Source organism: Grammomys surdaster, unplaced genomic scaffold (genome assembly GCF_004785775.1).
Source record: "Grammomys surdaster isolate TR1022 unplaced genomic scaffold, NIH_TR_1.0 207, whole genome shotgun sequence".
In the NCBI taxonomy this organism is placed as follows: Eukaryota; Metazoa; Chordata; class Mammalia; order Rodentia; family Muridae; genus Grammomys; species Grammomys surdaster.
The window spans coordinates 1,637,809-1,655,177 of record NW_021604652.1 but is presented as its reverse complement, the minus strand read 5'-3'; the positions used below and the strand labels follow the sequence as shown (position 1 = coordinate 1,655,177).

General features: G+C 34.2%; 1 protein-coding gene across 1 annotated transcript in view; it reads right to left on the bottom strand.

The window, feature by feature from the left end:
- Positions 1-17,369, bottom strand: part of Abcb7 (ATP binding cassette subfamily B member 7) — a 122,833-nt gene that overhangs the window by 14,800 nt on the left and 90,664 nt on the right. The window contains exons 5-12 of the mRNA XM_028771421.1: positions 6,887-7,019; positions 5,758-6,026; positions 4,635-4,723; positions 4,458-4,545; positions 3,282-3,456; positions 2,209-2,366; positions 1,490-1,653; positions 1,211-1,340 (exon numbers count right to left, since the gene is read on the bottom strand). Of these exons, the coding sequence (XP_028627254.1) occupies positions 1,211-1,340; positions 1,490-1,653; positions 2,209-2,366; positions 3,282-3,456; positions 4,458-4,545; positions 4,635-4,723; positions 5,758-6,026; positions 6,887-7,019 (1,206 nt within the window). The remainder of the gene's footprint in view (positions 1-1,210; positions 1,341-1,489; positions 1,654-2,208; positions 2,367-3,281; positions 3,457-4,457; positions 4,546-4,634; positions 4,724-5,757; positions 6,027-6,886; positions 7,020-17,369) is intronic.

Genomic DNA, 17,369 nt, shown 5'->3' with positions numbered 1-17,369 from the left:
TCTATCTATCTATCTATCTATCTATCTATCTATCTATCTATCTATCTGATTCATCCAAGATGAATACTAAAAAACAGAGTTCTGGGCTCACAACGCACTCCACCATTAAAAGCAGAGCACATGAAAAAGGAGTGGAATTTCAACAATTTTCCCTAGGGTCATACCCACTAAAATTTGGAATTGTCAGGAAAACACAGGATAGAAAGGAGTGTCATATGCTGGAGCACTTGGAGATCTTTAGTTTGTGTGTGTGTGTGTGTGTGTGTGTGTGTGTGTGTGTGTGTGTGTGTGTTTTAAAGACAGAATCCCACTCAGCAGTTCAGACCTTCCTGGAATGCATTGTAGCCCAGGCTGCCTCAAACTGAAGTCAATTATCCTATCATAACCTTCCGAGTGCTGGAATTTCACGTGTGATCACTACATCCTTCCTGATGACTTTCTTACAGGTTTTCTCCTCTCCTTTCCCAATATAATCTGTTCTCCCAGAGATCTGATACTGGTTTCATGAATCAGATAAGTACTCTACCATTTAGGCAGAACCTCTGATTCCTTTATAGATTTTAAAATAAAACCATACACCCTATAAGACTATTTACTTCTTGTTTTCTCAGGCTTTACTTTAAATTTCCATTCCTGGACCAACATCACTTACTAGACATTTAAAAATTATTACAATGTGTCACATACTGTATGCCTCATAGTGAAGAGGGCACACAATAGCAAATAAGGCATAAAACTTAAGTTTGGTAGATAAACTACTTTTTAATTATAAACAATATGTTGAAAGCTATTCAAAATTACTTTTAATTTTCTGAACATTTATATTGTGAGTATTGTACTTGGTGTGTGTGTGTGTGCCTGTATGTGTGTATTCTCTAGAATATAATAATAAGTAACATCTATTTATAATGAGGAAACTGAGATGAGTATCACAAAACTGATCAGTCTTAGACCTAGGGTTAGACTCCATGTCTGCTTGATTGAGGCAGGTGAACTACTGTGAGGACAGTTTGATTCATATACTGAGTTACATGCCAGCTAGGACTACATGGTGAGCCCCTGTCTCAAAAAAACCACATCTGTTCGGTAGCAGAATTTCACTTGAAAGGTCTAACATTATCTACTTCATTAGCATATGTTGATTCCTTAGATTCAAATTATAGTAATATATCCTACAACCCTCTAAGAATTACATTCAGTTTTTAAATACCTGAGGTACTACTCCCACTGCCCGCCGAAGACTTTCCAGGCTCACATCTTGTATATTTTGACCAGCAAGGTAAATGCTACCCTTTTGAGGCTCATAGAAGCGAAACAGCAGCCTCACTATCGTGCTTTTTCTGCAATTAGAGATGAAGAAAGGTTAATCAGCATCTGTTGTCATTAGGGAAGCTCCATTTAAGTATAATAATTATTTCCCTATGATAAAAATTCACATCCAGAATTATAAGTCAATAATGTAGAATTTTATAAATAACAAATTACCCACCCTGACCCACTACCTCCTACAATGGCCACTTTTTTTCCTGCAGGGACTTCAAAAGATACTCCGCTAAGGACTTTCTGTCCTTCAATGTATTCAAAATGCACATTATCAAAGGCCACTGTGGCTGTCTGTGGTGTTATTTGAAGGGGAGATGCCATCACCTTGTCCTAGCAGGGAAGAAAAAACAAAAAACAACTTAATATACTACTTTGAGTAAGCTCTGCATACAATGTCTTTAATTGACAGACAGACAAGGAAAAATATGGGAAAGGAGGTTTATGTAAATGGAATAAGGCCATGTTCACATTCTTTTTTCATTCCTCAGTGCATACAAATATGTGGGTAAGAAATTCCTATATATTTTGATTACTAGGAACATTTTCTTGGTGAAGAGTTGTGGAAGAAATGATGGTAAATAACTTGTTTGTCTAACATAGTGATATAAGAATATTCTCCTAGAACAGTAGTTCTCAATGTTCCTAATGCTGCAACTGTTTAATACAGTTCCTCATGTTGTGGTGACCCCTAACCATAACACTATTTTGTTAGTACTTGATAATTGTAATTTTGCTACTGTTGTGAATCTGACATGCAGGATAAATGGTATGAGACCCCCTAAAGGGGTCATGGCCAAAGGTTGAGAACAGCTGTTCTAGAACAACCCAATATTCATGGGAGAGTGTTCATGTTCTTTTGAAACGGCTACTGTATGCATTACTTACTTTAATCCGCGTGTCTACCTTGAGCAGAGTGAACAAGGTGTTCATATCTATGAGTGCTTGCCTTGTCTCTCTATATACAGTTCCCAAGAAGTTAAGGGGTAATGAAAGTTGAAAAAGCAGTCCATTCACCATCACTAGATCTCCAACAGTAAGGGCACCTTATTATGCAATCAGAAGAAGAAAGAAATGGTATAAACTTTCTTAGCTTAGGACAGAGTTTTATAGCCAATTTCTATGACAAATAGTTCTAAGTGTACATAATCAGCAACATTTAAAGTGACACAAATTGCACAGCATATGAATGCATAAAGTAGGTAATGTAGGAACTTAGTGTACATTGTATGGAAAGGAAAAAGCATACTTATACACTATGTTTAATATACAAAAAGGATGACTGAAGTAATGGTAGAAGTGGAAGGTTAAAAATACTTCTGTTTTTTTCCTCTAAGGCGTAAGTAAATATTTGTTGTACAGTACAAAAAAATTTGTAAAAGAACATATATTAAAATTTGGAGTAAATGGATATCATGACAAAGAATAATGATATATCTCATATTAATGTCATACCAAATGAATGAGGAGCAGGTACAGCTATTACTTGTAAATGAAAACTACAAGAAAGATACTGGTAATTATAAAACAAGTCTTTTGAACTAAAGAGTAAATTAATGCCATTACTTTCCAGGTCTAGAAGAAAAATTAAACATGTTAGATAGTAAAAAGGTCTCAAATTAATCTGATGTCTCAAATTAATAAAGACATTTTTTAAAAAGGTATCATAAAAGTAAAAATTTTACATGGTTAATTTTTAAAAAAATGTTTCTCCTAAAGAATTGGGTTACAGACCCATAAAATGCATAAATAGTAGAATTCTTACCTTCAATGAGTAAGTCAGTGTTAACCAAAAGGAAATAAAAGAAATATCAATAAAATACATTCTCAGAGGAAAAGAAAAACACCCTAAAATGGCTAAATATTTTGTTGAACACACTTTACAATTAACACAAAACATTTATTCTTTTCATTAACCCATTTATAATAGTTTCTAAATGTGATACCCATAGACCCATTACCTGCTATAATTCCCTGACTGGCAAGCACCATTATAGCTGTTAATCCGACACTGAAAATAGCATTTTGGCCAAAATTCAGCATAGCCAGTGTAGAGGTACTTTTCAATGAAGCCATCTCATATGTCTTCAAAAATCCATCATATCTTTGTGCTTCATATTTTTCATTATTAAAATACTACAAATATATAAAAATAGTAACTATGGATTAATCAGAATATATACAATTGGTATAAATTTCATTACATTTGATATATGGATATACTTTACTACAGATCCTTTATAAAACTGAACTTTGAAGAAAAAAATGGGTCAGCAGGAGTGGGAAGGGGATAAGAAGGGATAGTGTGGGGAAAGTGAATAAAATCAGAATACATTATATACTGTATGAAATTGTCAAAAATAAAAACAGATACACACACACACACATATACACACATATGCATGAAAAATATATATACTTTCAATATTAGATTATGGTATTTCTGAAAGCTTTCAAATGATGAATTATGTTAAAAATTCATCCAATAAACATTTAGTAACTAGCTAATCAATTAGAACCTAAAACTTATTATTTAAACATGCTTTCTATTTGTGGCACTTCCTTCACAAAGCCTTGCCCTGACGCCTTGAATTCCTGGTTCCCATTGCCCTCACCATATCATGCCTTTTTGATGAATCATCTGAATACTTATTTTACTTTTCTAGCATATTATAAAATCACAGGAAGTCAAGGATGACATTGTGATCTACTTTTACCACCTTCTCCCATTATAGCATTTAGCATAGTGTTTTTTGCATGAGAAGAATTCAGCAATTATTCAGCGAATTAATGCAAAAATGAATGAAATAATTAAGGAAAAGCACTATACTAGGCACTCTGAAGCATAAAAAGAACGTGCACATCAGCTTAATTAGCTAATATTCATTTGGAATACGGATGCTAATCATATTTATGATCATTTATAAACTAATTCAGAAAGTAAAATTCTGATATTTCCAAAAAACTGAAGAGGAAAGACAGGGAACATTTTCTAAACAAAAGAAAAATGAAGTAGTATTATTTCATCATACCTAGAGATCCTATTCTAATCTTATATTCTTATGGTGACCATTAAATTACATAACAGAACACATCTTGGTGTGAAAGGCAGATGACAAGATACTTAAACAGCTTACCTTCACAGTTTCATAATTCAGCAGTGAGTCAATAGCAGCATTACCTGCATCATTATCTGCTTTGTTCATTTCTATTCTAAATCTAGTTCTGTAAGACAAAGATTTACATAGCATCAGACATATGCTATACCATAACTAATTTCTGCACTCTTGACTAGCCTCTGGGGAATATCATACCTCCACCGTGTAACTGCAACTGTGAAGGCTGTATATGCACCAAGTGTTCCTAGGGTTACCAACGCGAACTGGGCACCACATTTGTAATACTGAAAAAGAAGTCAAAAGAAGAAATGAGAAGTGGTTAAATTGTCTTTGACTTTCATCATTTACCAATAAATAAGTGAGAGTTTTATCATTTCAATTTATGGATCCTAACATGTTAAACCTGTGTAATCTTTTAATGAATTCCTCTTTAGGCTTAAACTGTTTCGGTGTTAGAATTTGATGGTATAATCTCTGGCAGCATTCTCTGTCATGTAAAATAAAATGGAATAAAGTAGCACTGTAAAAATGTGAAAAGTTATTTTACTAAAATATGATTATGAATCATGCTTAATTATATTTTGAACCAAAATTATAACTGAATATGGCAGTTTTGTTTAAGTCTAAAACTTGGCAAACTGGAAAGCCTGTAGAGAATACTATAGCTTTCTTTGAAAGTGTTATCTAAAATACTATGCACTTCAGATAAATACAAAGCATTACTTTTCTTAAAATTATTGTTTTAAAAACAACAAAATGAAACAATTTTTTTTGAAAAAAAAACAGTTGATGTTCTTCTCACTTTAAAGCATCACAGCAGCAAGTTTCAGTCAAAGGATATTTATAAAGACTACGATGATGGCATGTTACCTTAATCAATAGTGGATTAAAAATCAAATACCTTAGACAATCACTCAAATTAACAAGAAAAGAAAGTCAAATGGTACCCGCCACAATTATACCATCAAATTCTAACACTGAAACAGTTTAAGCCTAAAGAGGAATTAATTAAAAGTTTACACAGGTTTAACTTGTTAGGGTCCATAAATTGAAATGTAAATATTCTGAGCACATCAATCCAATATGTGACATACAAAATTATTGAGAAAAAAAATTAGAAGCACTAATCAATGATCTAGATGTTTAAAAGAATAACAGAGAATTTAGACAGTCCTTTGATGCTTGTGGCAAAATAATGAAACAAACTATATAATCTTTCTGGCATCATGGTATGCAGAAGCATAACAGCTTCAAATATTCACTTGCTATTAATAAGACTGTAAGATAAAAAGCTTACTATGAAAAACGTATTACTTACCAAAACACTACTGACAAGCGTCATCTCAAACACAATAGGGAGAAGATTAAATACTAATGCACTGAGGACAAAACTAATGCCTCTTGTTCCTCTGTCAATAGCCTTAGATAAAGCTCCTGTCTGTCTGCTCAGATGGAAACCCAGATCCAAGTTGTGTAGATGGAGAAATACATTTTTGGCTATTCTTCGGATTGAATTTTGTGCTACTTTGCCAAATACTGCATTTCGAACTTCATTGAAAAAGGCAGCTCCAGCTCTTGATACACCATCTAACACAACAAAAGAAAAAAGTAAAGGGAGGCATAGAAACGTTAGAATCATAGCAGTGTAAGTGGCAAGGCTGCAGGAAATCTTTGTACAATGAACAGTTCATCCAATAAATAAATATACCAGAGAATATTTACTCTAAAGAAGCCTAGGACTCATCTACTCTAATGAATACTAACCTTTTCATCATCATGAATCCCTTTCTATGTTATTTGACCCTAGATTTCAGATTCTGAAAGATTTTTTTTCCAATTAAAATACTTTTAATGTAGAATAGACCAGATGGCCTCATTGTGGGTAAGTGCACAATATCTAATTCAATTCTCTCAATAACAAATGTGAAAGGCTTAGATACTGAAGAGTCAAGTGCTTTTAGCAAGCCCTTGCTTCTGCTCTGAAGTATTACAAAATGTCCTTTCAAATATATGGGGCTCCAGTGCATTTGAAAGAACATTCTATTATTTTCAAATTGTATTTGTTTGTCTCGGCCACTAAGTATATTTTAACAAAGCACGAATGTTCATATATCATTAATTAGCTACTTTCATTAACAGTGAGAAAAGAACTGGGTTTCCTAGAAAGGTATCTTATAAAAAGTCTAGTGAAGGTTGTGGCAATGCATTTAATGTCTTGTTTTATATTATCCTTTTTTTCATACACGGAAAATACTGCCATATCACAGAAGTTTTGCAAAGCATATCATACAATGAATTTTTGAAAACAGATCAAAAAATTTCCCACAAAATAATAAAAATCCAAAATGCTAAGTTGTATTTGTAGTTAAAAGGTCATCTGCTCAAATATGATGAAACCTTCTTGAAGAAAGTCAACACCTGTAGAAAGATTAAAGAATCGCACATACAGCCAATCAGAACTGCTGTTGCCATGGTTGCAACTGTATTTGGTGCATCACTCAGGTTCAGCATGTTTCCCGACATCTGGTTGAGGCTGTCTACAGCATATTTAAACATGAAAGGAACCACAATATTCATGGCCTAAAAATATAAAAAAAAACATCAATTACCCATCACACATAAAACATTTATTATAAAAGTACAAATATTTTTCTTAAATTATTATTTCTGGTAATGTTTACTGGAATACATTTGCTGGAATTGAAATGATTTTTCCAATTTATAAAGATAAAAATCTTTGGCACTGGAAGCTCTGCTATTTTAGGATTCCTATGACACACTGCCATGTTAATATTAATTTACAACTATAATTAACTATGTTTTATATTATAGTTATCTATGTATATATTTTTCTTTCCAATTATATCCTTGAGGATTTACATCATATTACTCCTTTTTGTCCTATGTTTTCCATATAAGAGGGAATAAATATTTCAACGTGATTTTTTTACCAGACAAGTTGAAGTTGAAATTATATACCAAAGAGGATCATAAAAGCTAAAACGTGAAAAGTGTCTATGATTGATTCACTATTGGGGAAAAATACCACTGCCAGATCTGTTTAGCCCACAATAGTCTTTGTTCTACTATCATACAAAAGAAACCTATCAAGCATCAAATGGTTTCATTTGCCCTGTTCTTTTAAAATATACTAAAAGTTCTAATACAGAAAGCAACTCTTAAGTTCAGCAAATTTATCAGACTATCAAAGTACTTTTGAAAAGATTCAATTACAGACTTTAAAAAACACAATGAATATGGCGTATTAAACATACTGAAAAGGTACCACCTGCTTTATTGCAATGCTACTGTCTTGTTAAACATACAAATTAACTATTTCCTAATGGAACCTATGTAAATCTCCCTGATCAAGATTTCAATTATCTATGTACTACCTGTACTATGGAATGGTACCAGGCTTGACTTTTTAAGGTTGCTAACTATCCACTCTTCCCCACTATTTTTTCACTTTCCAAAGCTCAATCTGAACCTCTTATCATTCATAACATGTTCTTAGAACTTGCAGCACATTTTATAGTTTATATTTCAACATTATCACTCTTATGATATACTTATGAACTTTTATGCATGTATATGTTATACACAATATCTGAGGAAAGGCAGGTGCTATGAGGTTTAATGACATTAGTGGTAAACAGCAGAGGCGAGGTCAAAATTAAAGCCTGGTACTTGAAGTCAGAAAAATTTCCAGTATGCTACAGATATATCAGCTTGTTACAAGGGAGGGCCTATACATTTTACTTCTTTTGTAACTTAAAATTAGTGTTTTCATAATACATTATTGAAGTCATTGTAAATTATATCATAAGTAATTTAAATAAATTTGAGATGATTCCAGATTTTTCATATAATGAAGTATAATTTCCTCATCTGCATTCCAATACATTTTTTTGAGTAGAAAGAAAAGTGATAGTTAAAATAACCATGCAATTCTCCTAATTCACAGCTTATTATACCTTTGCCCAGCTACAGTGACTAATGACAGAATTTAACATATTCAAGTTGTACTATTTTACTTTCTTGAAAATGTTTTTTAGGTTTGGTCAATTTGGGGAGCACATTCTCTTAAGTAACCAGAACATGTAAATGTCATTTGTCCTGTGTTATTGGCAGAAAAAGCACAGCACATAGCACAGAACAAGCACTAAAACTAAATATAACTGCAGAGTTATATGTATTTTCCCATGAAAATACTCTCAAAAAGCAAAGAAATCTGTGTACTAAAATACTAATGAAGTAGGAGAGGTTATCTTCCATGTAGATCTTTCATTGGGTATGTTTGTGTTAGTTTCCTGGCCTTTCGATATAGTAGGGCAAGGTGTGGCAAATGGCTTTCCATATTATTCCACCTTTAGCACAATTAGAAATTAAACCATCCAGACAAACGTGAACCACTGATTGAAACCTTTTATTTCAAACAGTCATATCCTCACAGGAAGAGAGCTGATCAAGATCTATCTACCCTTCAAGCAGCAACTTGTATATCTAATATACTTCCAGTTCTGTATCGAAACCAGGAATTTGACATTGGTGCATTACTATCAAAAGAAAATATAGAACTCATTCTGCTTTTCAACATATGTAACCTGCGCTCACCAATATGTGAATATGATGTATGTGTTTCTATGCATCACATGTCTAGATTCAAATAAACAGTATCACAATCAAGGTACAGAATTACTCAAGCACCACAGAACTCTTTGTGCTTCTTTGTATGTACTCTCCTCTGATCCTGTTCTGAAAACTCAATCCAATAAAAAGAAATATAGAAGAGAACAGAAGTTAAAAATGAAATGAATTTTAAAAAACTCAGTAACTCAGGTAAAAACCTCAGCGGAGGGTGGGGGGGATTAAGTTGTACAGTAGAAAGGATTAAGTAGAAGACAGACTATCAGGACTTGAAGGTAAAATAAAAAAAAAACTAGCTCACATATACAAAGACTATTTAAAAAGTTAACAGATGAAAGGAATAGGCATGAAATTTGAGACCATACAAACATCAAATCTTTGAATTATAAGCATAGAAGAGAGAGCAGAACCAGGTCAATGACATAGACCAGATCCTCAGCACAATTAGGGAAGAAAAACTCCCCAAACTAAGGAAAACCATATGCATACAGATATAAGAAACACACAGAACACAAAACTGAAAAGATCAGAACAGAAACTTCCTATGGCATACCACAGTTGAAGCATTACTAAATATATAGAAGAAAGAAAGAGTATATCATATATCAATAACTACAAAACTAAACACATACACACAAAAATCCAAACGACCAATCTATAAATAGGTTAATGAAATAAACAGTTTTCAAAAGATACTTCTGACAGAATTTTAATAGCTAGACTATATAAGCTACAAAATTAAATAACAACAAATACACCCAAATGTTATCAATAAATAGTGAATAAAATGACCAGACAGTTCTCAAAATAAGGGATACAATAAACATATTGAGAAGAGAATAATATCCTTAGTTATCTGGTAAATGCAAATTAAAACTATGTTGAGATTTCGTCTCATTTCATTCAGAATGGGTATCAACAAGAAAATAAATAATGGCTTGGTGGGTAAAATCACACAGCTCAATAGCAAACCAGGGTGACTGACTCAAGCAAGGAGGAAGAAGAGAAATGATAACTATAGGATGGTCCTCTAAGAAAACAAATGACAACATATGCTAGTGAAGACGTGGGGAAAAGAACCTTTAATCACAACTGGGTGTGTCAATTGGTAAAGCCATTCTGGAAATCAGTTTGAAGTTCATATATATATATATATATATATATATATATATATATATATAACAGGACTACCATATGAACCCGCTGCAGCACTCCCAGGTATATACACAAAAGAATCCTACCACAAATAAACTCATAAACATATATTTACTGCTGTAAGAAAATGGAATTAGCCTAGATGTTTTTCACAGATGAATGGATAATGAAGTGTTATACAATAGAATTTTAGGCAGCAGCAAAGAAAAATTACATTATGAAATTTGTAGCTAAGTGGAAAGATCCAGAAATTAATTTAGTAAGTGACTTAACTCAGGCTCAGAAAGGCAAATAGCACATGTTGTCATTCATAGATGGAGTGTAGCTTTCAATATTTATGCATGTGTATATATGTGGATATGAGTATAGAGATAGGTCATAAAACTAGAAAAAAAGGGATCATTAGAGGAAAAAAGGAGATAGTAAGGCAGAGAGAAATGGGCAGCTTTGAAAAGATACATACAAATAACAAATAACAGTTTGAGTAGATTATATTAAGGAATATATATATATATGCATGTAATAACAATTAGTGAAAAAAGAGGTCATGAATTTTGAAGGAGAAAGGGTATATGGGGACATTTGGAGGGAGTAAAGCAAAAGGGAAAATGTAATTACATTATAACTTTAAAGTAATAATGATGAAAGAAAATAAAACAAAAAAAATATTGTATGAAAATTCTCAAAGAATAACACAACATGGTTTTGTTTTGTTTTAAAAGAGTGAGCCTATCCCCTGAATCTTTCTGGTTCTTAAATTATCACATCATCTCTCCTCCCTATATGTCTTTTGTTTCTGCTAAGATGCTATCTACCACGTTACTAATAGAGCTGAGCTTAGAATACAAGAGGTTAGCATTCTGCTCTTCAACCTCTAAAACAGTGAGCTAAATAATCTTTTCTTTCTGAAGTATCAACTTTGGGTATTTTGTTATATCAATAGAAAATGGACTAAAAAATATGGTACACTAAAAATGGGAAAAACAATAATGAAAGGACAAATCAATGTTTTCCAGCTGCTAGGGTTCTAGAATAGGGTAATATAAGGGAGATTTTTGAGAGTAATGGCACTTTTCTGCATCCTGACTGACAGTGTGTACATGTGTGAGTTTGTGTGTGTGCGCGCACGTGTGTGTGTGTGTGTGTGTGTGTGTGTGTTAAAAGCCAGAGATATATATAATAATAACTGTTTTGTAACAGGTCACAGCAGACCTGGATTCCTAGGTATAGAACATACATGAAAATAAGAATATATCATGTACTTCTAAGTTTCATATTTCTATTTCCTTCCTCAAAGAAATAAACTTATTTTTTACTAGATTTAAATATGCGAAAATATCCATTTAATCTGTAACTACATGTACAATAACTTAAATATTAGAAAAATAAAGGGACTTATCATTATAAAACTGTTTCCTCTCTTAGACAAAAATTTAAATCTGTTATTAGTCTTGAATTTGCAGAGACAGCTATATCTGTAGGCAACTGACCTCATATGGGCAGGGTAGCTCATATCTGTAATCTTAGTACTTGGGAAACTGCTCAGAGAATCACAGGTTTGAGATCAGTCTGGGCTACATATTGATACTCCATCACAAACAAAATAAAATGAATTTACTTAATTTTTAACAGAAAAGTATAAAATTGGGGCTACTAATTACTTAGAGAACAGATTTAAGGAAAAGATAAAGTTAACCTAATGTGGGATGGGTTAAAAATGGATCGGATCCATCTCTCACCTACTGCTCCCGCACCATGGACTGATGACACCAGGATAATGAACTAAAGTTCTAAAATGGCAGCAAGCAAACATCCAACGAAATGCTTATTAAAAATAAGAGCTGCCTTGGTCATAGTATCTCTTCACAGTAGTAGAGTAGTGACTAAGAAGTTGGTACCAGGGAGCAAGGTATTGCTGTGATAGGTCTGGTCATGTTGTTTATTGGAAGAATATGGAAGACTTTGGGATTTTGGATCAGAAAAGCAGTTGGACACTTTAAGTGGGACTTAATGAACCATCTTATTAGGAACATGGAAGAGAGTGTTAGGGGAGATTTGAATTGTAGGGACCCAGACCAATGGGCTTCAGAGGGGAAGAATACTGTTAAGTGCCTTAGAGATCATTCTTGTGATATTTTGGTGAAGAATTTGGTTGTTTTTTGCCCTTGTCTTAAAAATATGCCTGAAGCTAAATTGAAGACTTTTGGATTAGTGGTGTATGCAGAGGAGATTTCAAGACAGTCCAGTACTGATAGAGCTCCTTTGTTATTGGTACTCACCTTTATGTAGATCTATAACGAAAAAGAGCAAGCTGAGTAAGGAAAAATGCAAAATGGACAGATTGATGAGAAGGAACACCAGGAAATATAATGTTGGAGCCAAGTCCAGTGTTCAAGGAGACAAAAAGTTTAAATGGAATAAAGGGAATGGTGGCCTCAGGACAGGACCTCATATAGCTAAGCTTCCAACTTATACAAATGAAAGCTCAATCAGTTAAGGAAACCAACAAAAACAGAAAGCTGATGCAAATATAATTGAATTAGGGGGATCAAATTCTAGCTCCAGCAAATAGTAAAACTTGGCAGCTTTGGTCACATGGTTCTGGCTTTAGAGTCAAGAAGAATACAAGAAAAGGGTTGTAAAATCTCCCTCGGAGGCTAAGGAAAGCCAATGAAGCCACCAGGCTTGTGTCAGACTTGTCCCTGCATAGAAGAGAGGCCACATTGGGAAGCAGTGATGCCTGGATTGCCTTGGAGATTTCAAGGTGTTGGAGATGCCAGAATTGTGGGGTATCTATTAAGCAAAACTGGAACCAGCAAAAGAGAAAAAAAGAGTGTTGTGCTCAACAAAACTGAAAGGTGTTGGAGAACTGAAGAGTGTTTGCTATCAGACATGGAGATGCAGAATTTGGTAGTTCCTGCTTTGGTCCAGTATTTCCTCACTATGCTTCACTCTCACCTTTTAGGATGTTAATGCATATTCTGTGCCATTTTATTTTGGAAGTATGTGGTTTTCTTTTTGCTTTTGCTTTTACAGGGGGTAATTGTTAAGACACTGCCTGAATCTCAGAAGAGACTTTGAACTTTTGACTTCTAAACAGTTCTAAGACTGTGAAAAACTAGGAGGACTTTTGAAGTTAGACTAAATGTATTTTGCATTATGATATGACTACAAGCCGATGGGGAATGTAGTAGCTTGAATAAGAATGGCACCCACAGGCTCATTTATTTGAATGCTTAATCCCCAGGATTAGGAGGTGTGGCCTTGTTGGAGGAAGTATGTCACATGGGGGTGGGCTTTAAAGGTTTCAAAATCCCATGCCAAATCCAGAATCTTTCTTTTTACATACACAGATCATTATGTAGTTCCTCTATGTTGACATGATCCTTATCGTTATGGTAAAGGGTCAAACCTCCGAAACTGTAGGCAAGCCCCTAATTAAAATTTTTTTTATAAGAGCTGGCTTGGTAAAGGTGTATCTTCACAGCTGTAGACTAGTGACTAAGACAGAACATCTCCCTAACAAATCCATGTGGGAATTTGCTTGTTATTGTGGCATTGTTTGGAAATAGCACTTTTTAAAGGAGAGGAATGTGGAGAAGGATTTGTACAGGTCTTACGGAATTCTTTTAATTCTGGAGGCAGTTACTGTGGGGCTGTAAGTAGGTTTCCCAAGACTGAACTGCTATAAAATAAGGCAACTGCTAGGGACTGTTCTATACACATCAATTTGTCTTCCCTTTGTATCTACTAGAGTTGATGTAACATGATGCCACTGCCAGAAGCTGACTAGATGCCAGCTCTATGGTTTTGAACCTCCAAGCCTTCAGAACCATGATCTCAAATAAAATGTTATTCTTCCCCTCCCCCTCTCTCTACAGTCATAGCTGTCCTGAAACTCACATTGTAGACCACCAGGCTGGCCTCAAACTGACAGAGACACACCTGTCTCTACCTCTCTAGTGCTGGGATAAAGACAAGTGCCACAACATTGGGCATTAAACTACCTCATCTCAGATACTCCACTGTAGCAACAGTAGCTGGAATTATGTACCATAAAGAACAGCCAAATATATGCTATATGTATATGATACCAAAGTTACTAGCTAATGAAACCAGTTTGCTTAGTCCCTCAAAAGCCAGTTAATTATGACTTTCCTTTTTCTAATCATAACTATGTCATGTAAGGAACTTGATTCTTTCAGACTCTTCAATATCTGAAGTCTTCGATAATTAATTTTGCTCGCTGTGGCCTCTGTTAACTAAGGGTACTGAAAGTACTGCTGCCAAGAAAGAATGAATATCTGAAAAAGCGAAAGGGAATTTTGTTCCTTTGTTAACTGCCTCTCAAGTCACAAAAGGAGGGGGAAAAAAGAAAAATAAAGACCTGCAACACTACAGGACTATTTGATGAGCAGGACAGAACAATGAAGAAAAGAGAGAGAGAAAGGTTGTTACACACTTTGTAAAGACTATCAGGTAGTTGTAGGGCCTTAACACAACTGAAGTCTTTATTCATATTAAAGGGAAAATCTGAGACAAATATAAAACAAAAACAAAATGATTTGCAAAGCTCATATGTAAAATCTTTTATGTTTTATAAGGTAAGTAATTAACTCACTAAAATTAGGTTTGAGAAATAAAGCAAATGTCTTAAAAGAATTCTATTTCTTAGATGAAGGGCTACAGGCAATTAATGGCTGCTTAAGAGAGGAAAAATCAGTCTTCTCTAGGGATGAGCCCTGATAGGTTATATAATCTCAAGTGATTAGCCACAAACACATGTCCATATGAGTAACATTAAATAGAAGCAGCAAGTTTTACTTAAATATACAGACCTGTGTGAGTATGCATGTATATATGTAACGACAATAATTAAAGAAGACATGAAGTTGAAAGGGACTAGGAAGCACTCAGGAAGAGTTGTAGAGGGGAAACTGGGTGGAAATGATGTAAATATAGTACTCATATAAAATCTCAAAAAATGTGAAAAAAATAAAGACTTCTATCATACAAATACAATTCTTCTAGCTTACTGTCTTAGTAAGGGTTACTATTGTTATGCTAAAACACAATGTGATCAAAAGCAACTTGGGAAGGAAAGGCTTTCATTTAAACTTCCATATCACAGTTCATCACTGAAAGCAGATAGGACAAGAACCTGGAGGTAAGAGCTGATACAGAGACCACTGAGGAGTACTGTTTACTAGCTTGCTTACCCTACTTTCTTATAGAGCCAAGAACCAGCAGTCCAGGGGCAGCAGTAGCCACAATGGGCTGGGTCCTCCTTCCTCATCAATTACTAACTTTAAAAAGGCCCTATAGGCATGTCTATGGCCCATTCTTTTTATTTTCCTTTTTTTGTGATTTATTTTTATTTATTTATTTTTAAATCAAATCGTAATTTTTACTTATTCACACAGGGATTATAAACACAAAACAGGCAGGATGTGGGAAAGGGGATGACACCGGAGCGTGGGTGTTCAGGGGGAGTACAGATTCCTTTCAGAACAGGGTATCAGCTGGGTGAAGGTTCAGGGGACAGGTCACTATGACTCTGCCTAGGACTCACTTGTCCTTTTCTAAGTTGGTACTATCCACCAAGGCTACCTATCTACAAGGTCTATGACTACTCAGGCTGGTAAATTTCCACAAAAGCTGCCTGTTTACAATAGCTTATAGTATGGCCCATTCTTAAAGAGGCATTTTCTCAATTGAGGTACCCTCTTCTCAGATGACTCTTGCATGTATCAAATAGAATATAAAGCTAGCCAGCATACTTGCATTTAAAGTTTATGTTGGAGGACAGACAAGATGACTTAGTAGGCAGGCATTTGTTACCTAGTTTGGCAACATTAGTTCAATCCATGGGACCCACACAATAGAAGCAGAGTTGTACTTCAGCAGGTTGTACCCTGACCTCGAAGGTATGAACATACATGCACAAATGTGTACACACAATCAAATAAGTAAATAAATAAAAAATGTTTTAAAAAGTTTACTTTGCATATTAAAGAGTAACCAAAACAGTAATCAATCTATTAAACCATACTGTTGCAGCATATTTGCATATGGACTTTGAGAGAGTGATGTACAAATGATTTGCATAACAAATCTCCATATGAAAGTGAAACATATTTGTAAGAAATTAGCTCAATGTTTTACTCAACATAATAGTTTAATCAGGGAAGTATTAAACAGACAATGGTAAGAAAAATACAAAAAATATGCATTTTGTTGGCAAATAATAGATACCAAAAACATACCACAGACAAGTCAAAAATCTATGGGTCAAAATAGCTACAAGAAAATCATTTATCTAGTGATGCCATGGGCTGGGGAATAAGCTTTCAATACCCAAGCTTTACAAGAGGGAAAAAAATCCTCACTACTTAAAGCAGGGAGAAGGGGAAAAGTAAAAATTTTGAAATATGTCCAAAGTATTGGACTCTCATTAATAAAGTATTTTTCCCAAGGGAAATAATTTTACTAAAGACTAACTGACTTGACTTTTATAGATATGTAGTAAACCCTGAAGAAGGGAGATACTCACTATGCCTCTTAACCCTCCCTGTCTAAGGTAATTGCAGAGGTGAAAGCTGAAAAGCAATTGTAAAAGGTGACAAAAGAGTCAGAGACTCATTCCAAATCTAAGACCTGATCATGGGATTACAGAAGTATTTTCTTTAAACCACTTATAACCACATCAATAGAGCTCCTTAAGAATAGCAAGGGATTACAACTGAAGAGACTTCAACTTTGAGAACCCATTTTAAAAGGAGAGATGGAGCAGTAGTTAAGAGCACTTGTTGCTCTTGTAGAAGACCTGGATTTTGTTCCCAGTACCCATGTGGGGAATTCACACAAATCTGCAATGCTAGTTCCAGTGGATTAAACTCCCACTTCTAGCTTCTGCTCGCACCAGAACTACACATGGTCCACATATACATGCAAATAAAATACTTATACTAATAAAATAAAAACAGATCTTTTTAAAATTAAGACTCTAGTAACAACCAAAAATAAAATAAAAATAATTCTAAGGAAAAGGGACTGGAGACATGAATCACTTGTTACTCTTTCAGAGGACGTGCAGAATTCAACACCCTCTTCTGTCCTTCATAG